Source organism: Hemiscyllium ocellatum, chromosome 10 (assembly GCF_020745735.1).
Source record: "Hemiscyllium ocellatum isolate sHemOce1 chromosome 10, sHemOce1.pat.X.cur, whole genome shotgun sequence".
Taxonomy (NCBI): domain Eukaryota; kingdom Metazoa; phylum Chordata; class Chondrichthyes; order Orectolobiformes; family Hemiscylliidae; genus Hemiscyllium; species Hemiscyllium ocellatum.
Genome location: NC_083410.1, coordinates 41,123,633 through 41,137,329, shown reverse-complemented (window position 1 = coordinate 41,137,329; position 13,697 = coordinate 41,123,633). Strand labels below are relative to the sequence as shown.

At 41.8% G+C, this 13,697-nt stretch overlaps 1 protein-coding gene across 6 annotated transcripts in view; it reads right to left on the bottom strand.

The window, feature by feature from the left end:
- The window catches only part of rcor3 (REST corepressor 3), a 67,668-nt gene that overhangs the window by 27,473 nt on the left and 26,498 nt on the right, over positions 1–13,697 (bottom strand). For all 6 annotated transcript variants that reach the window (XM_060831439.1, XM_060831435.1, XM_060831438.1 and 3 more), the window contains exons 6-7: positions 6,906–7,030; positions 5,606–5,684 (exon numbers count right to left, since the gene is read on the bottom strand). In XM_060831439.1, the coding sequence (XP_060687422.1) occupies positions 5,606–5,684; positions 6,906–7,030 (204 nt within the window). The remainder of the gene's footprint in view (positions 1–5,605; positions 5,685–6,905; positions 7,031–13,697) is intronic.

Here is a 13,697-nt window from a genome sequence, read left to right as displayed (position 1 = left end):
AGGCAAGCAAAACTTAAGTTCACATTTTCAGATACGGTTTTGCTTCCTCATTGGCATATTTAAAACAAATTGAGTTATAGTACCTGTTTGTAACTAACACAACTTATTTTCATACATTGAACTGCATCATGCAGACTTATGGGGTTCCCTAATTTACAAATATTTGTACTTAACGAACACGATCTCATATATGATTTTAATGATTCAAGATCTGAAATACCAGTATTTTCTGTACTTACGAACACCTGCTTTCCACTGTCCTGCATTATGTTTTGACTTGTGAATGGACTCCAGAACGGAACCTGTTTGCAACCTGGGGACTGCATGTACTTTATTTTCTTGAACCAGTAATGATTATCCAGTTTGTATAGGAAAGTAGGTCAGAGTTCAGATATATTTTGAGGGAGTGAGATAAGCATACAAGGTAGCATATCTGTACAAAGTACTTCCAACCTGACGTGTTTCACTTGCAAGTTGAACACTTTAAAAACCCCACTATTTTAATGTACTGAATGTTATAGCCCCACTTACTTATTTAAAGGCAGAGGATTGTAAAGTAAACAAATAGCCTTCTCGTCCCTTTGCTGCCCAGCCTGAACCTGTTTCCTACATTGTTGTCAGCAGGGCATGTGTCAGGCAGCCTGTCAACCCTGAGAGTCAAATGTCAATAAGGGCCCCATTCTGCTTGTTATTATTTTAAATGTGTTAAGAGAAGACACAAAAAAAGCTGGTAACCTTTACAGGTTACATTAGGGCATGAAAGGAGGTACCATATTTAGAGGCTCTCACGTGCCTATCAGAGGCAATCTCCCCCAACATCAGATGCCTCCATAGCCCTCTCTCAGCACCTCCTACTTTAACCTACCCTGGCCTCTCTAACTCAACATCCCATCCTATCATCTCCCCGATGATGGGGATCTTCCAGTTAGGACTATAAAACTTTGCCTGTAGTCTTTGGAGACATAAAATCAAAGATGTACTGGAGATTTACCAGGATGTTAATTTACTTGGAGAGTTTCAGTTACGAAGAGAGAGATTGGACAGACTAGATGTTTCCCTTAGAGCAGGGGAGATTGAGAGGGGATGTATAAAATTGAGGTTATAGATGGGGGAGCCAGGAAGAAATTTTTCCCCTCGATAGCAGGATCAATGACCAGGGTAGATTAAGGAAGGGGTAGAAGGTTTAGAGGAGATGCGAGGCAAAGCTTTTTCACCCAAAGGGCAGTGGGGAATGTGGAACTCACTTCCTGTAGAGGCAGACATCCATGTAACATTTAAGAAGCATTTATATATGCACTTTCACTGCCAAGGCATACAGGCTATGGACCAAGTGCTGCAAAATGCGATTAGAAAAGTGGTTGGCTTTTGACTGGTGTGGACAATTTAGGCTGAAGGGTTTTTTTTTCTCTCTGTGCTGTGGACTACTCTCTGATTCTGACCTCAAATCTTCTTCCTCAGGGACTGACTGTAGTCCCAGCAGTGGCCACTGCTCAATCCTGGTTCTGCAGGGACTAAAGAGCTGCCAGCTCCTTAGTATGGGATATCCTCCCAGACGAGAACATAATGAATCAACTGTTGTTCTTCCCAGCATATTATCACTGTGTAACAGATCGATTTTGATGGGTTCAATATTGACTTTCCTATTGATGATGGTAATGGGCAATGGGGAATGTGTTGAGCCATAAAATCCAGTCCATGGAGTCAGATCCATTTTAGTAGGACATGTTATTCATTGTACTTCAGCCAAGTTGCAAACAACAGGAAAATCCTATTTTGTTTTCAGGAACCTTCTGACAAGTAAATACAAAAAGATGTTGACAACTGCACATAATTGCACAATGGTAACAGATGTCAAAGGGATTGCAAATTCATTTATTGTAAAGGTTTCACAACCTTTTCAGCTTCAGAAGTACATCAGACATTTCCCAAAATAATTATAGAATTTAGGGGCTGTGTGTGTGTATTGGATGCACTGGTGTGTATTGGTGAATGGACAACAGAAAGAGGGAGTGAAGGAAATTGGGGTGGATGCATGGGCATGGGAGTGAAGGACTAAGGAGGTGGTTGAAAAGATATAGAATGGACTGAGGAACTATGTAGGTGTGGAGGAGAAAGGGCTTCATGAGGTGAGAAGTTGTTGAAGGAGTGGAAGGGTGAGGATTTCGAGGCCTTACACCTAGCTTCTGATTTGGGCCAGTGTTCTATTGAATGGAGACAAATCTTCTAAACTGTTTACCTCAGCATCCATCCATTCTGCCTTGCTTCAGGATACAGTGATACACCAATTCCAGTCTGTTGCTACCACCCCACATCTAAAAATAGCATGATAAGGACTGCCGCACAGGGGGAGGAATTGTGACATTAGGAAAAGTCCCAATTCATGATTCTCAACAAGGTAAACATTTTGCTGTGAAGCAGTTTCTCTTTTGGGATAAGATGGCTTAAGTGCCACATCCAGCAACGAGGGACAGAAAACAAATGGATACTCCTAATTAACATAAAGATCTGATTCTGAAGACAGGCTGAATCGCAATACTCGCATCTGATGATTGATTTCATTAAAAGAGGTGACCTCAAGTACTGTCACTGGGATTGGAATCCTTCCCACCAACTCCAGATATTCCTGAAAGCCAATGCACTGCATGTTAAGGTGATCCTGGATGGTACAAAAACAAAATCATGCCACCAGTTGGAAACTTGCATGTTTTATAGTTATTTGAACTCCAGCAGTACTTTGGTGTATAGTTGCGGTAAGGAGCCTCAACTCTTGAATCTTTTTAAATAATGTCAAATTCCTGTGGTCAAACATATCCTAATGTACAAGCATCCAGTTCATGTTTGACAGACTGAAATGTCGGGCATATGAATTTCTTAGCAGGATCATTTAGAAACTCTTCGAACAGATGACGAGTTGTAATCTGCTGCAGAATCTGTTCTTTTGTCATAAAAGCCAATTCTAAAACGACTGCTGTTATCCATCACATCCTCAACAATGTAACTAATTGCTTTTATCCTTCTGCAGATTTTTCTTTAAGTACTTGGTATTTTGTATCCAACATTCCAGTTAGTATTTTCCTCATTTCATTCCTTATGTAAAGGCAACCTCTCCTCTTTGCTTAACTTCCAAGAAATAATTTTGAGTGGTGGCACATTTCCACCCTCCTCTTTTTGTTTAATACTATTATCCAGTTTTATCACGTCCTAAGAATGGGAACCAGCTTATTTCTGGGAGAAGGAGAGTTTTAAAAGTGATTTCTAGGTACAGGAGGCAGCCCATAAATCAATGAAGCAATGGACCATCAGCATATTTGCTCTAAGTTAGACAGTATGCTTTTAAAATCAAGATGCAGAAAACATGGATCACACAGATATCCAATAACTATGGAGAAGTTCTACTTTGCTTCAGTCAATCTGCATAAACTCAAAAATGTTGAGTTGTAGGAATAAGAATCAGTAGAAACAAGATATCTGTGCCACAATGCTACTTTATGCAATCAGTTCACTATTACTTGCTATAGCAAACCACCTTTGCAACAAAATCATTTTCATCTAATCATTTTCTTGCGCAAATCATACAATCTGGAAAAAGAAATAAGTAATTCAATACAGCATATACACGAACATTTATCAGCCAATCAAATATTTGCACTACCAGTTTTCTCTGATTACCTCTCTACTTAAGGTGACGACTTACGCTTAAACAGCCCTACAGTACCTTGCACTAATGTTTACTCCTCATGTGAAGTTGGGCAAGGTGAGTCTCCCAGCTACTGCAATGTGAAAGATATCACAACCACGTTGCCCTGTCCCATGCAATCTCTTCAAGTACATTCCCAGCTGAGACCAGTAGATGACAATCAGAGGGAGGGAAGAATTAATGTTTCTCTCCTCTTCCAAGTTTCCACATAGATGATTCATTTGCTAAACAGGAAGTACTCATTTCCTTCTCTTTGGTCAACTAGGTCTCTGGCACATGTAGAAAGTCATCATCATATTTAAAGGCCTCCAAAACAAATCACCAATTCACATATAAGACATTCCATTTGCTAACTCTCCACATGCCTTTATACATAAGAAAGGATGGGCATAATGGACAAAATGCATTTTTAAATCGGTGTTTACATACAATGGGTTTATGAAAATAATATCTTTTGCAAGCTATATTGAAGCCCCTAGAAGTAAAATTGAATGCCTGCCTTCATGACAAGTTTGGAGGAGATGGGCACTTTATTGGCAAGACCCAGCTTTTCACTGATTAGGTCTGGAAAGCCTGCAGCCCATCAGAAGCAATTAATGCTCACTTGAGGTTCTCAATCCACATCCAATGATGTTCATCCACCATTATGAAGGAGACTTACCATGTAGGAAGCCTGAAGAATTTCACTGGAGTTACTTGAGGCCTTTCAGGTGGGTGTCATTCAAAGACATTCATTGCCTGATCAAGTGACACATAATCAGAAAGAAGGGAGCCAACAGAGAGTGACACCCCTTGACACCCCTCCTGCCATGTCTTGTGGCTTGGGTCCCGCAACAATCTTAAACATTAGTTTAAGTCCATTATCAGCAGAGCAGTGATCATCCTGCTTGCTTTTGCTGCCAAGCAATGAAGTGCTGTCAGTCTCTGATCAGCCAGAATTTCTGCCCAGGGAATGCCCATTTGTATACACATCTTTAAATCTAAAGAAGAATGTAAATGATATAAGGTCATTGTGGAATCTTAAAAGCATTAAGGTTTCATAATGTTGAAAATCTAATTGCAACAAACCTTTGCTTCCACAATCTTAACTTTTAATCAAATGGCACATGTAGAAATTATGAACTTTCACAGTTCAGTGACTGAATCTTCAGCTGGAAACTTGGCTTTGTTTCTTATATTCATTCAAGGGACAAAGGCATCACTGGCTATGCCATCCTTAATTGCCAGGAGCCAGACTAGGTGACATTTATGAACCAGATGGATTTTCCTGACCATCAAGCATCCAGTTCATGTTTGACAGACTGAAATGTCGGGCATATGGAGGTCTTAGCAGGATCATTTAGAAACTCTTAGAACAGATGACGAGTTGTAATCTGCTGCAGAATCCGTTCTTTTGTCATAAAAGTAGTTTCGTGGTCATCATTAGACTATTAACTTCAGATTTAATTTAAATGACTTCAAATTCAACCATTGCCATGGCGGGATTCGAACCCAGTCCCCAGAACATTATCTGCGTCTCTGGATGAACAGCAGAGCAATAATACTTTATTCATTCATGGGAGGAGGGTGTCGCTGGCTAGGCCAGCATTTATTGCCCATCACTAACTGCCAAAGGGCAGTTATGAGTCAACCACATTGCTGTAGGTCTGAAGTCACATGTAGGCCACATCAGGTAACAACAGCAGTTTCCTTCCCTAAAGGACACGAGTGAACCAGATGTGTTTTTCCAATAATTAGCAATGGATTCATGGTCATAATTAGACTCTTAATTCCAGATATTTATTGAATTCAAATGCCACTGTGGCAGGATTCGAATCTGGAAGCCCAGAACATTACCTGGTCTCTGGATTAACAGACCAGCAATAAAACCATGAGGCCATTGCCTCTTACTTTCCAACAATTTCTCACCTCTTTCTTAGTTTCTTTCGTGGGATCATAATCACTGTCAGCAACATCGTTTGCAGCTCCTTCTTCCATCCCATCATCACTAAAAATCAAGAATCCAGTTTAATATTATAAATGACATGCATACACTTTTTGTACCTAGAAACATAAGAGTTAGAAAACTATAAAATGATCCAATACAATTAATAATGTTGATTAAATTAGAGTCTAACTTCATTAAAAGAATACTTATTACCCACAATCGTGGAGTCATAAAGCATAGGAAGAGACCCTTCTGTCCAACTTGTCTATGCCAAACAAGTTTCCCAAACTAAACTAGTCCCACTTGCCTGTGTTTGGCCCATAAAACCTTTTCTATTCATGTACCTGACCAAAAGTCTAACTCCCTTTTCCTCCCATCACTCCTGAGCATGGCCTCAACAGATAAAAGAATAAACCAGAGTTAAATTGAAGAAACAAATATATCTGCCCTGCCTCCTGGAATTGAGTTGGTCACCTGTCCTTTCAACTTGTGTCAGATAAAGCCATTCTTTATTAGGCAGTCCCTTGGAATTGTGGATAACTTGATTTCACTCCAGATCAGTGGCTTCTAGAATTACCAATAACTCAAACGTGTAATGCGCAGATTCAGTCACAAGCAGGACAGGAGGGATAAGAGGGTTGGGGAGATGGATTGGACTTGTTTCACCTTTTCAGGGAGGCTTTGAGGACATACGGGTCTCTACTTCTCAGGATCAGGTATTCCTTATATCATGTGATATGTTTAGCTACTAACCAGCCTACTCTTTTAAAGGCCACTGTAGGAATACTCTACCTAGAAATATTGTCTGAAGAGGTACATTTCGGAGGTCAAGGGCTTATGCAAACCTCTTTTCCAGTCAACAATGACCACACCAAAACCTTGAGCTAAATGCTGAAGGCCTAATGTTATAAAACATGTTTTAAAATTTAAGTATCATTTTATAGAAATATATTCAGGATCCTAAAGAATACAGACAAATTAATTAAATTACTGAACATATATCTTAATAGAGGGTGTAAGTCTAAAACCTAGGAGGAAGAGTATGAAAAGTAGGCAGCAGTGACTGATTCCATGAGTAAAATCGAGAGAGATGTATAAATACCTGATGAAAAATGTACTCGAGTACCAATTGCAAAGCAGAATTTGATGGATCCAAGACCAGATCGACCACAATATTCTTGCCCGATCTTGGTGTGAAACATAATTTAGTGTACACAGTATAATTGTTTCTGCTACTAGTAAATATGAATGCCAAGGAAATAACCATCTGATTTCCCTCACCTTTCATCTTGATTGTTTCTACTTGCTAATTTTCGAGCTTGCCGATCCATCAAACTTGTTCGGGATCGAGTTTTCTTCCAGGAGTAATAGTACTTCACTAGACTTGCAATTGACTTATCTGGTAGCTGAGGCAATGATATAAGAAACCACCAATCAAAACCCTGCATGATATTGATGGTTGCATAAAAACAATCACCGAAACAGGAGAGAGAAGGGGAGAAGAGAGAGAAGGGGAGGGAAAGAGAGAAAGGGGGGGGAGAAGTGAGAAGGGGGGGGAAGTGAGAGAAGTGGGGGGGAGAGTGAGAGAAGGGGGGGGGAGAGTGAGAGAAGGGGGGGGGAGAGTGAGAGAAGGGGGGGGAGAGTGAGAGAAGGGGGGGAGAGTGAGAGAAGGGGGGGGAGAGTGAGAGAAGGGGGGGAGGGGAGTGAGGAGGGAGAGTGAGAGAAGGGGGAGGGAAGTGAGGGGGGGGGGAGGTGAGAGAAGGGGGGGGAGGTGAGAGAAGGGGGGGAGGTGAGAGAAGGGGGGGGGAGGTGAGAGAATGGGGGGGGGGGGTGAGAGAATGGGGGTGGAGGTGAGAGAAGGGGGTGGAGGTGAGAGAAGGGGGTGGAGGTGAGAGAAGGGGGTGGAGGTGAGAGAAGGGGGTGGAGGTGAGAGAAGGGGGTGGAGGTGAGAGAAGGGGGAGAAGGGGAAGAAGGGGAGAGAAGGGGGGAGGTGAGAGAAGGGGGGGGAGGTGAGAGAAGGGGGGGGAGGTGAGAGAAGGGGGGGAGAGGTGAGAGAAGGGGGGGAGAGGTGAGAGGGGGGGAGGTGAGAGAAGGGGGGGGAGGTGAGAGAAGGGGGGGGAGGTGAGAGAAGGAGGGGGGAAGTGAGAGAGAGAGAGAAGGGGGAGAGAGGGGGGGAGCGAGGGGGAAGAGAGAGGCAGACAGAAAAGAGAGAAAGAAAACATCATATTCTAAATTAATAATTCCTCAAAAATCTTTAACTAAAAAAGGATGCTTCATTTAATTTTTTAAATGGCTTTCACAATAAGTTAGTTTAAAACAGTGATTTATATCACTGTATCCTTGATGGCTATCTCAAATGGTCATTCAGTAAATATTAGATATCTATGAAAATTATTATGTTTTTCATGTGTGAATATTGTTTTCAAATATTGTTATCTCACTCCAAAAATCCAAGCCTGGAAATCAACTGTAGCATACCAATGATTAGTTTGCTTAAATTTCCAGTGGTATAAGGTAGTTTAAATATTCTCAGCAATATTTTCAACTGAGTTTCAACTTGCGAGCTAGGAATTGATAAAAACTAGGTCAATTGAGAAAGGTTAATGGGGAACATGAAAAAAAAATGAATGAAAAAGGAGAAGAGGTAAATACTGCTCAGAGGTATGAATTTTAGTGCCACACCACTAATTAACCACCACTATCCTGTGGAAAGAAACAGAAGGAGAAAGTGAGGTCTGCAGATGCTGGAGATTAGAGCTGAAAATGTGTTGCTGGAAAAACGCAGCAGGTTAGGCAGCATCCAAGGAACAGGAGATTCGACGTTTCGGGCATAAGCCCTTCTTCAGGAAACCATTCCTGAAGAAGGGCTTATGCCCGAAACGTCGAATCTCCTGTTCCTTGGATGCTGCCTGACCTGCTGCGCTTTTCCAGAAAGAAACAGAAGACAAGGAAACTTAGGACAGCTTTGCCTACAGTGAAAAACGATTATTTGAATAATTTGCTTATGTCAAAGAATCAAAGATCTACATGCACCCACATAGAAAGTTTTATGGGATCGTACTTAGAACTCATTTCATGTTCAGTACATTAATCCAGATTTAAGTCTCTCATAGAATCAATGCAATTTTTACTTTCAACAATTCAGAGATTCACAAAATATTACTCCATTATTCAAGAAAGTAGAGAGTAAAAAAGGGATCTATAGATCAGTCAGGGTGAAATCAGTATGGGGAATGTTAAAACCTTTTACTAGGTACATAAGATCAAGGTTCAAGAACTATAATAGTCAACATGAATTTATGAAAGGGAAATAGCGTTTTGACAACTAAGTTTCTTTTTTTAAGTGTTAAGTGAAGAATGAACTGCTGTAGCGCAACCTGCTTTTTAAAAATACTTTCAATAAGGTGGCATAGAACATTAAGACACTTACTTATAACTCACAGCACTGTGGATAATATATGGTACTAGAATTGGTTCATGAATAAGAACATAAAATAGGGATAATAGGTCATTTTTAGGTTGGTGGGCTTTAATCGATTGTCTAAAGCCCAATCAACATCAATAGTTTCGATGAAGCATCTGAAGATAATGTAATCCAAGTTTGCTGCTGATGCAAAGTTAGGCATGAAAGTAAGCTGTGATGAGGTTGTAAAGAGGCTACAATGGGATACAGTTAGGTTAAGTGAATGGGCAGAAATGTGATATATGGCATACAATATGGAGAAGTGTGGAATTATCCATTTGGTTGGCAAAATTTAATTTAAAAGGTGAGGGATTGAGAAACTGTTTTTCCAGAGGGACCAGGGATCTCTGCACATAAATCACAAGTTACAATGGAGGTATGGCAAATAATTTTTTAAAAATCAAACAGTGCATTTGACTATATTACAAAGTGATTAAAAGGTAAGGTTAATTAAGTCTTAGAGAAATTATATACAGCCTTAGTGAGATCACTCCCAAAATACTATGTACAGTTTGGTCTCCTTAACCAAAAGGATTCAATTAGCCTGAAGCCACACTGCAGCACAGGTTCGGTAGTCTGATTCCTGGGCTGAAGGACTGCTTTGAAGAGAAATTGAGTTGACTAGGCTTATCTTCCCCAGAGTTTAAACAAATGAAAATTGACTTTCTTGAAATATAGAAGTTTCTCAAATTTCACATTATAGATACTGGAGGGTGTTTCTCTTGCCAGGATAATCCTGAACTGTTCTTGCTCAGTGTTGTATACTTCCAAGTCAGTGACTGTGATAGCTTTTGAATACAAAGGAAATCAAGGGATATGCAGATAATGCGGGAGAGTGTGGAGTTCAGGAAGATCAGCCACGATCTTACTGAAAGGTACAGCAAGCTGCAACAGTTAAATGCCTGATCCTTTTTTTATTCCTTTGTGGGATGGGGGCATCACTGGCTGGCCAACATTTATTGCCCATCCCTAGTTGCCGTGGAGGTGGTGACGATGAGCTGCCTTCTTGAACCGCTGCTGTCTGCATGATGTAGGTTGACCCACAATGCCACTGGGGAGAGAATTTCCAGGATTGTGACTCAGCGACAGTGAAGGAACAGCGATATATTTCCAAGTCAGGATGGTGAGTCGCTTGGAGGGGATCTTGAAGTGGTAGTGTTCCACAGATCTGCTGTTCTTGGCCTTCTAGATGGAAGTGGTCGTGGGTTTGAAAGGTGCTGTCTGGGGATCTTTGGTAAATTTTTGCAGTACTTCCTGTAGATAGTACATACTGTTACTACTGAGTGTTAGTGGTGGAGAGAGTGGATGCTTGAGGATGTAGCACCAATCAAGCGGGCTGCTTTACCCTGGATGATGTCAAGCTCTCGAGTGTTGTTGAGGCTGCACTCATCCAGGCAAGTGGGGAGTATTCCATCACACTCCTGAATTGTACATTGTAGATGATGGATAAGCTTTGGGGAATCAGGTGGTGAGTTACTCGCTGCAGTATTCATAGCCTCTGACCAGTTCTTGTAGCCACTGCGTTTACATAACGAGTCCAATTGAGTTTATGGGCAATGATAACCCCCCAGGAGGTTTACAGTTTGAGATTCAGTGACGGTAGTATGATTAAATGTCAAGGGGCGCTGGTTCAATTGTCTCTTACTGGTGATGGCCAGAGCCTTGCATTTGTGAGGCACAAATGTTACTTGCCACTTGTCAGCCCAAGCCTGGATACTGTCCAGATCTTGTTGCACGTAAACATAGCCTGCTTCGGTATCTGAGGAGTTGTGAATGATGTTGCACGTTATGTAATCATCAACTAATATTCCCACGTCTGACCTTATGATGGAGGGTATGTCATTGATGAAGCAGCTGAGAATGGTTAGTCCTACAACATTACCCGAAGAACCCCTGCAGAGATGTCCTGGAGCTGAGATGACTGACCTCCAACAACCACAACCATCTTCCTATCTGCAAGGTATGACTCCAACCAGCAAAGAGTTTACCTCGTTATCCATTGATTCCAGTTTTGCTAGAGCTCGATGCCACACTTGATTGAATGCAGCCTTGATGTCAAGAGCTGTTACTCTCATCTTCCCTCTGGAATTTGGCTTTTTCGTCCATGGTTGAACAAGGCTATATGAGGTCAGGAGCTGAGTGGCCCTGACAGAGCCCAAACTGGGCATCACTGAGCAGGTGTTGCTTGATAGCACTGTTGACGACACCTTCAAACACTTTACTGATAATTGAGAGTAGTCTGAAGCAGCAGTAAATGGTTGGGTTAGATTTGTCTTGCTTTTTATGTACAGGACATACTTGGGCAATTTTCCACAATGTTGGGTAGATGCCAGAGTTGAAACTGTATTGGAAGATCTTGGTAAGATCAGTGACAGGTTCTGGAGCACAAGTCTTCAGCACTATTGCTGGAATGTTGTTAGGATCCATAGATTGTGCAATATCCAGCGTCTCCAACCGTTCTTGAGGTCATGTGGAGTGAATCAAATTGGCTGAAGACTGGTATCTGTAATGCTGGGAGACCACTGGAAGAGGCAGAGATGCATCACCCACTTGGCACTTCTGGCCGAAATTTGCTGTGAAAACTTCAGCTTTATCTTTTCCACTGATATGCTGGACTTTTCCATCAAGGCTGGGTATATTTCTGGAGTCTCCACCTCCAGGGAGTTGTTTAACTGTCCACCACCATTCACAACTGGTGTGCAGGACCACAGAGCTCAGATCTGATCTGTTGGTTGTGGGATTACTTAGCTCATCACTTGCTATGTATGTTGTTTGATGTGTAAGTATCTTGTTTGGTAGCTTCACCAAGTTGACATCTCATTTTCAGCTATGCCCAGAGATGCTCCTGGCATACCCTCCTGTATTCTCCATTGAGCCAGGGTTGACCCCCTAGCTTGATGGCAACGATTGAGTGGGGGATATGTTGCGTCATGAGGTTACAGATTGTCCTCTAGCACAATTCTACTGCAGTTGATGGCCCACAGCATCTCATGGGTGATCAGTCTTGAGTTGCTAAATCTGTTCAAAGTCTGTCTCATTTAGTAAGGCAATAGTGCCACACAACACGATGGAGCTCATTTGCAATGTGAAGGTGAGACTTCATCTCCACGAGGATTGTGGTGGTGGTCACTCTTACCAATACTGTCATGGGCAGACACCTGCAGCTGGCATATTGGTAAGCATGAGATCAAGTATGTTTTTCCCTTTTGCTGGCTCCCTCACCAACTGCCACAGACCTAGTTTTGCTGACCAACTCAACTAGTAGTACTGCTGCTGAGCCACTCTTGGTGATGGACATGGAAATCCCCCACCCAAAGTACATTTTGTGACCTTGACATCCTCATTGTTTCCTCCAAATGTTGTTCAACGCGGAGGAATACTGATATTATTAACTGAGGGAGGACAGTATGTGGTAATCAACAGAAGGGTTCCTTGTATATGTTTCATCTGAAGCCACGAGACTTCATGAGATCCGGAGTCAATTTTGAGGACTCCTTTCCAACTGTATACCACTGTGACGCGACCTCTGCTGGTTCTGTCCTGCTAGTAGGATAGGACATATCTAGAGTTGGTGATGGTAGCATCTGGGACATTGTCTTGAAGGAATGATATGATGAGTATGACTATGTCAGGCTGTTGCTCGACTTGTCTGTGAGACAGCTCTCCAAATGTTTGCACAAGCTCCCAATAAAGACTTTTCAGGGTCGACAGAGCTGTTTCTCCTATTGTCTTTTCTGATGCCTATAATCGATGCCAGGTGATCTGTCCGGTTTCATTTCTTCGAGACTTCTAAGCAATTGGTATAACTGCATGGCTCGCTAGGCCATTTCAGATGGTAATTAAGAATCAACCACATTGCTGTGGATTGAGTCACAAGTAGGCAATACCAAATGAAGATGGAATATTCTCTTCTCTGAAGGACCTTAGTAAACCAGATGGGTATTTCTGACAATCAACAATAGTTTCATGTTCATTGGTAGACTGTTAATTCCAAGTTTTTTTTGTTCAATGCAAATTCCACCATCTGCTATGGCAGAGTTTGAACCCAGGGCCCCAGAGCATTAGCTGAGTTTCTGAATTAATAGTCGAGCAATAATACCACTAGGCCATCACCTCCCCCCAATTAATGGGCCCCCAATTCTTAATTCTTATGTTTTATATCACCTAATTGTTCTCCAAATGTATCAGTAGCAGAAATTGCAGTTTACCTACAGTAGGCTAGAATTATGGGATGGGGGGCACATTCAGGATAAGCAGGGATGGTTGAATTTTTAAGTTTGGATCCTACCGCTTCAGGTAACTTGACAGCCTCCTGCACTGCATCATGCATATGGTACACATTGCTGCCACTGTCTATCAGTGAGGGTGAAGGTAAATATTTAATCTGGTGGATAAGGCGCCAATCAAAAATGCTTCAAGTGTTCTTGAAGCAGCACTCATTGAGCAAATGTTGAATATTTCATTCCAATTCTGTCCTGTGTCCTAAAGATAGCACACATCTTTTGGGAAGTCAGGGAGCACTTACTTATTCACTGAAGAACTCCAAGCCTCTGAGGTTTCCTTTTAGCCACAGAATTCGTATGGCTAGTCCCATTAAGTTTACTGTCAAT